Source organism: Zeus faber (assembly GCF_960531495.2).
Source record: "Zeus faber genome assembly, chromosome: 1".
Taxonomy (NCBI): domain Eukaryota; kingdom Metazoa; phylum Chordata; class Actinopteri; order Zeiformes; family Zeidae; genus Zeus; species Zeus faber.
Window position 1 is genome coordinate 44,786,105 of NC_137193.1, and position 8,079 is coordinate 44,794,183.

Consider the following 8,079-nt stretch of genomic DNA (forward strand, 5'->3'; position numbering starts at 1 on the left):
GCCACACTCACTCGCCCGTATTTTTCGGTGATAATGGAAAGGTTACATCGAGCGAGCCATGACACTAAGTCGGGAGAGGAAATAACCCAGTTGCTGGAATCTAAAAGCCGCCGGGAAATGCTTTTCCAGACTGCTTAACCCGATGGCCGGTCACCTCGAACAAGATGAAACACTGCAGCCGATAATGGTTTATATTGGCTGGGCATTCGGGCAGATGTGCGTAAGTGGTGCACCACGTGTCCTGAGTGCCAATTGATCAACCCTCCGGCAACCCCAACCGCCCCGCTGAGGCACCTCCCACTAGTGGAGGCACCTCCCACTAGTGGAGGCACCTCCCACTAGTGGAGGCACCTCCCACTAGTGGAGGCGGCGTTAGACCGCAGTGCCCGTGGGTATCGTTTTGTGTTAGTCCTCGTGGACGATCAAACCCGGTACCCCGAGGCGGTGCCATTGCGCAGCATTACGGCCAAAAAATGTGGCGCAGGCGCTGTTTCAGGTCATCTCCCGAGTCGGGATTCCGAAGGAAACCCCGATCGACCAGGGCGCTACGGTCATGTCACGTACACTTCGGGAACTTTACGAGTTACTGGGAGTCCTCTCAATTCTCACCAGCGTCTGCCATCCCCAGGGCGGCGGTCTGGTGGAGCGCTTTAATAAAACGCTGAAAAGCACGATTCGAAAGTTCGTTCACGGCGTTCCTGCGACAGCAGGAATCGGGACAAGAGGTTGGACCCCCTGTTGTTTATCGGTGCGGGAGGTGCCTCAGGACTCCGCGGAATTTTCTCCCCTGTATCCCTCTCCCTTTTCCTCCTCTTCGGTAGGAGACCCTGGGGGCTGCTAGAGCTGCTCAAAGAAAACTGGGAGGAAGATCCTCGAAGCGGTCAGAACGAAGTTCAGTAAGTTATGGATCCGAGAGCGAAGTTACGCGTGTTGGGAACGACTGTCACGGGAAAACGTGCTCCAGGAAGGGCAGCGCCGGTTATGTGACAGAGAGGCCCGACTCCGCCCGTTGCTCCCTACGTCCAAATCTAAATAACTCGCCAAATGGCAAGGGCCCTTCGTGGTCACACGGCGGATTGGGGAGGTCGACGATGAGGTCGCGCGGTCTGACGGGGGCGGGGCGGCGTCCTGAAGCGGTGGAAGGAGGCAGCATCCGTGTGTCTGGCCACCACGGTGATCGAGGGGGGTGAGTTGAGGCCGGAGGTTCCAAACACGACTGATTCCACCCCGGCCCTTTCCAGTAACCGTCTCTCCCTGAGCTGGAGTACGGATTGTTACGGCCAGTTTTCTGCCGAGATCGAGATCGAGATGACGCCATTGTTCCCAGTGACACCTGGGAGCGGCACGTGCAGCGTGCTGGGGCGCACAGGGAGGTACAGTACCTGGGGTACCACCTGGGCGGAGGACTGGTGCGGCCCCAGATGGATAAAACAGCAGCGGTCGCGAACAGTCTGAGGCCCAAAACCAAGAAGGAGGTAAAGCGGTTCTTAGGGCTGACAGGTTACGATAGAAGGTTTGTAGCCGACTTCTGCAAGACGCGGGGCTGGCTTGGCTCCGTAGCGGCGCAGCTGTACCGGTACCGGGGCTGTTAGACTCTAAAGCGCTGATCGGTCGGAACCGGCTGGGAGCGTTTTCATGTGTTGTACTTTCTTTCTTTTCAGTGGGATGCGCGCGGGTGCAGGCCGTTGGAACGCCTGTGGACCAGAGCCCGACCGGGAAAAGAGAAGTTTATCATGTCTTTTATTTTATGATTCGGTTTTGCCTGTGAGCCCTTTTGTTATGTTTACTAATAAAATCCTCGCCATGTCGGCGCCCCACGGCCAGGAAGAATCGGTCTCTGTTCCTAAACCTGCAAATGTCGGTATAGACTACCACATAAATATGCTATATGTATGTATGTATGTATGTATGTATGTATGTATGTATGTATGTATGTATGTATGTATGTATGTATGTATGTATGTATGTATGTATGTATGTATGTATGTATGTATGTATGTATGTATGTATGTATATATATATATATATATGTGTGTATTTATGTAGAGAGCCAATTCCCATTTGTTTCCGTTTGACTTGGTTGGAATGCTCTTTTTTGAATAATACTATGTGTTGATCATCTCGTCTGGGCCTACACATACACACACACAGCTAGGAGGGACTCTCTCCTCCTTTCCTCCGTCCCCCCATCTCCCCCTCTCTCCCTCCTCTGGATTAACTGTGGATTATCAGACACTCTCTATTGTTAATTAAAAACCTGCCATCCTGGAGAGACTTCTGCTATTTATAACTAACCCTCCTCCTCCCCCTCCACTTCTCCTTCCTTCTCTTCTATCTCTGACTCTCGGCTGACACTGGAAGGAGCTTTGGGTTTGGTTTGAACTAAATATAACCCACATTCTTAGGATTTATTTTGCTGTCTTGTCGGACAATGTACTGTACTCTCAAAGGGGAGAGGAGGGGACATAGTGCAGAGGGACAAGTAACGGCATTAAAGGTCAGGAATCAATTTAAAAACCTTTTCGTTTTCCCAAATACGTTGTCGGCGAATTAGGGCATTCTACCCTGCAACAAACAGCTTGTGCAATATATTAAATAAACACCCTAAACACCATAAACTCTGTAATAACTTAATATAAACATTGTAATAATTTATAATTTATACCCAATATGCCTCGACCAAAAGGTATCCTGTGCACAGAATCGCATTTGTATATTTTGTATATCTTAAATCTTAAATTTGGCTTTTCTGTTCTGTATTTATGTATGTGGCTTGACAAACGGATCCTGATTCGATTCGACTAATATCTACATGGTTCTTTTGTGGCGTGATCAGTTAAATGAAACACGTAATATAACGTTTTTAGATATATTTTTATTTTCTTATTAATATTAATGTTGACTAACTTGACTCGAATGGGGACGACTCCGCCTTTCTGTAAACTTTTGGAACGAAAGACAGTTGCCAAGGGAAAGACACGAGCCTCCCCAAATAGTTATTTCTAAAACTCAAATTGATTTTGCCTCAATGGTTCACAAACCATTGCAATTGGAGGCGCCTTACGATAGAAATGTTATACATCTAAATGTATCAAATGCGGGTGACGTATAACTTCTGTTTACAAAAAGTTGTGACATTCATACCTACACTTGAAAGGTCATGTTTCACGTCAGATGCTTTTGTTTACATTCACGTCACGTTTGATATATAATGCAAATGTAAGCTGATGTGCCGGTGTTGTCATGGTTACCAGGGTAAAAAATAAGATGTATTTGTATGAGTAAAATCCTGTGTTGTGGCTTTTTTCGTCTCCGTTCAAGCATTAAAATTAATCTGTAAATTGAAACGTATCTGTAAGTGTACATGTACAGTTGAACATGTATACAATTCACAACGCAATGAATATGATCTGTAGAAATCCGTAAGAGCTGCAATTGCAGCCACTGTTCTGCACCTGATGCTGGATCCAGTTGCTCTGTAAATATTTTAAAAGCTAAATATTGACAGAGCAACTGGATCCTTTTTGATTTTACTTTAAATGTTTTTTTTTTTACGTAACGTTATCGGCGTTGTATACCGCTACATTAGACGGAATTCCCCTACAGATATACATAATCTCCACGGGCTGTTTCACTTTCGATATCGGCGTCGGTCTGTTCTGAGTGTAGGCCTGAAAGTGAGACTGTGGTAGTTTGATTCTAAATGATATTATTATGCTGAGTAAAAGTTTTAAAATAGTGTGTTTGTGGAAAGCTGGTGCGCCTCCCTCCTGATGAAACGGAACAGAAACGTTATGAAAAGCCGCTGAGTGAGCGCAGCGTTTTAGGCCCAACTCGCAGGAAACTACTTCGGCAAGGTGGTGTAAAAAATACTTATTGTGAAATAAAAATGCGTTGTTTTTTAGCTGCAGCAGCCTTCTGGTATTCTAATGAGGGCTTTCCTCTAACCAGACCCGAACCCTCATATCTGCACGGTCTACGTTTACCTTTTTTCTCGTATTGTCTATGAAAAAAACACTGCCGGGGTTTTTATCCCTGGATGCACTAAAATGCGTCATATAGCTCAGCTAAGATGAAAAATATATCCCATCAAAAATATTCATATTTGTTCATGTTTTCCATTCATTCCTCCCCTAGCCTTTATTTTCAATTATGCGCACACGCGCAGTATAATAGTGTCGACTGAGTGACTAGACAACGAGGAAAATAGTCCTCAGAAATGGAAATTTAAAAAAATTAAAATTAAAAAATATTTTTGTCCTACAAAATCTGAAAAATCGGAGCGCTCATCAGTAGAGACGATGGGGCCTGGTGAAGCAACCAAATTCCTGCTTTTAGGCCTAGAATCTGCAAATCAAGTAGACTGGCAGCAGGCCTGTGTCGGGTAAAGCTCAAATAACTGTTTTAATGACGTCACACTTAACAACCACAACTCTTCTCATTTGAGTTCTTTATTTGTTTTATTTATTTATGATGTGCATGCAAATCAGCCAATCAGAAAATAAAGGGAAATGCTGAACTAAATATGAGGATAAACAAAGGGAATTAATTCTACAGATTATTGTAACATCTGCAAGTATACTAATACTGCTAATGGCATATATTCTAACAGATTTTAGTATATGAGCTTTGAGGTAATGAGCATTAATTACTTTTTACCCCCCCCCCCACAAAAGAAACATCCTCTTTCACTATAAAATAAACAGGTAACTGCACATGCGGGAACAAAAACTCTTGAGATTCACAGACCTAGAGGGACTTGGGCACAGAGACACGTGCAGACGACGGGGTAGAAGACACAAGTTTATTGTCGAGAGGGGGGCTAGATGGAACAAAGCCTCGAGCAGGTGGACACATGACATGACAAAGGCTCCTCTCCTGCGTGTCCACCATATATCCCCGACAACAAACATCGGCCAGGGAGAATCCCTGAAAATAAAAAATAAAAATTAGAAAAAAAACGCCCGGACTCTGAAGCAGGGTTCTGATACCTAACATACAGATACACATAGAACAAGCACAGGGCAGGATCATGGCATTAGGGAACAGCCGGTCGGCTGGCATCTTTGCTTCACGGCCGCGTGTGAGGGAGAATGGGGGGGGGGGGGAATAAAATCTTGCGGTGGAGCAAGGGCTGTCATAGGCCAGGGCTACTTGGTTGAGGAAACCGTCCCATTCTCCGGGCTGTTGAAGGAGGGACGTGGCTAGCGGGTGGTTTAAGTCATTTGAATACCCAGGTTGTTTGACACGCCCTTGATCAGGATGTAGACTTTCTGGAATGCCATGCCCACAAAGGAGGTTCTTCAAAGAGATCCTGGGCTACTGTGGCGGGACGCCGACGTGGGGATGGCACAGAGGTTGACATACTCGGAGATATGATCAACGGGCACATATCTATCTTTGGCCGTGACCGCGGTATGTCGGGGATGGCCTTTTGAAATTGCTCAGCAGCAACAACTTTTAATTCGCGTCGAGGCTGCGTCTTGCATAACACGGAGTATATTTCCTCCATTTACAGTAGATTCCCCGCTCACGGCTGTCGCAGGATTTGAATGGCCATAAGCAGGTTTGCCTTATTTTCCACGAAGCCGCTTTAGAACCTTTGACCATTATTAAAGGGTCAGTGTGCGCAACCGTGCTCCCTCTCCGGCAGAGCACTGGCTTCTGACCTTTGGCTTTCCAGCTCACGACTACCGACAAATTTGGATCGCGTTGCCGTCCCCCTGTCAGATCCTCCCCAGAGTTGAAACATCGATGGTCTAAGCTATAAGTAATGCAGCATGGTGATGTATGTATGTATGTATGGTGATAACCAAAATCCCTGACGTGAGCTATACTATATTACATCGATTAATCGCGCAGCCCACGGCGTCGGCATAGAAAGCACATTGACTGATGTCACCGTAAGACAGACAAGCACGCACTAGTATCGGTTGAATTCAGGGGATACAACTGAACCGATTGGAAGCCTCTATTACACGTTACACGCCTCTGATCGGCCTACGCTACAGATCGTCACAATTCCAGATACTCCGCGATTAACCGCGCGGCGCCCGTCCACCCGTTGCCGCGCGCCAGGTCGTAGGCGGTCTGGCCCCGGAGGTTTTCCTGGGCCGGGTCCGCGGTCCTCCCCAGCAGCAGCCGCACCGCGCCCAGGTGGCCCTGCTCCGCGGCCAAGTGCAGCGGCAGGTTCCCGCGCGCGTCCGCCAGGTTGACGTCGGCCCGGTGCTCCACCAGCACGCGCAGCGTGTCCGCGAAGCCTTCGCGCGCCGCGTCGTGGGCCACGGTGAGGCCCAGGACGGGGTCGCGCGCGTCGGGGTCCGCGCCCGCGGCCAGGAGAGCGGCGGCCACGGCGGGACTGCCCAGTCTAACCACCTTGGAGAGAGGAGGGTGACACGGCAAAAGAAATCAAGTGAAACACGACCCAGTTAGCCCTCTAAAGAGAATGATTAAACAGTAAACATTATTACATACTTCATTCAGTCGAGAATACAAGCTAAATTGTATAGGCCTACAAAACAAAATATAAACATACAATATATGCAATAAACCGCTCAAAAAATATCCAGTGGGGAGATGTGCAATGGAATACAAAAATATGAAATTGCAATGTGGCATATGATGATGGACAACATTGGCAGCAGTGCATTTACCGCGGAGATGTAATACATTTGAGTGCTTATTAAGGTGTATGCAGAACACTACAGCATTTAAACTTTATAATGCCATTTTTGGTATCACACGCCCGGTCCCTGTGTATCTAGGTCAGAAAGCAATAAACGTGGTTGGATTCCACAGCTCCATGGCTCCAAAATGACACCAAAGAGAACTGATGTTATTTTGACCATTCGACAAAGAAAGAAACATTTTGATAAATAACACAAGACAAAATGTTATGTCGAAATAAAGATCTCATAAATTGAAATGTAAGACCTTTAATGACTTTTGACTTTAACTTTTATTTGTAAAACTGAATTTAAAACATTTGTCTCAGGTTTTATGTAAATATTGCCAAACCTGAAATCAAGGTCATCTATATATACTCATTATTAATTAAAAAAATGGCAAATGAATCAGTGGAGATACAGGCAGGATCAACATAGGAACATTATAGGCACACAAATACAATATTATTGTAACTGTGTGCCTCTATTGTTGTGCATCCTGCCTGTATCTCCATTGATTTATTTGCCATTTGCCTAAAAGAGCCTTTTTTAATGAATAAAAAACGGTGGGTGAGGAAATAGCTGTAGGCCTATGGCCTACAGCTATTTCCTGATCCACCATTTTGTCACCATTACAGCAGCATTTAACACTAAATTGTCAAGAACAGTTATTATCTTTACCAGATAATAAAGAGTATCAATTCATCAATTCAACATTAATTCCACTAAATTACAATAATTACACATCTCATCATGCCACTCTTTGATCAACTGTTGTTGAGACTTTTGGTGTAAGAAAACAAGTTGGATTCCACTCTGAAAACATCCAAATGGTAAGCTTACAATGCTTAATGAATCGTATTTATTTAAGATTAAATACATACCAGGAGTAACAATATTATGGGGTCTCTTCATACAAAAAATGAGGAAGGAATTTAATTATTTGAACTGGATCAAGTGACTCTCTCTCTGACCTATTTTGCATTTTCTACATTCCATTATAAGGTTTGGTATAATAGTTTAATCTAAACCTACCTCGTTTTAAATCACCTTTGACAGACACTCATTTCAAAGAGACGCATTTATACCGACCTGCAAAGAAGTCCTGCCGAACACATTGTATCCAGTGACGTCTGCTCCATTTCTTAGAAAAAACAAAACCTGATCCATGTTTCCATTAGCAGAAGCCGTGCAGAGACGGTCAGTTTGTGTGCCACTGCCTTCGGCCATTCAAGAATTAGAAGAAAGTAAACGCTGTGACAGGTCTGTGGAACAGGAAACAATGAAGATGTGAGCCACCTCCCTTCCCCTGCCTCTTTAAGCAGCATGGCTCATCCCACTGAGGTGGCATCCCTAACCCCACACTATATATTCAGCATATGCAAAGCCAAGGGTCACATGTCACCTTGTTTGG

General features: G+C 45.4%; 1 protein-coding gene across 1 annotated transcript; it reads right to left on the bottom strand.

The window, feature by feature from the left end:
- Positions 1-6,015: 6,015 nt before the first annotated feature.
- On the bottom strand, positions 6,016-7,835 carry cdkn2c (cyclin-dependent kinase inhibitor 2C (p18, inhibits CDK4); the record flags this gene model as incomplete). Its single annotated transcript, XM_079996651.1, has 2 exons — positions 6,016-6,375; positions 7,758-7,835. The coding sequence occupies 2 exons, from the start codon at positions 7,833-7,835 to the stop codon at positions 6,016-6,018; spliced, it is 438 nt and encodes a 145-aa protein (XP_079852777.1).
- Positions 7,836-8,079: the final 244 nt, after the last annotated feature.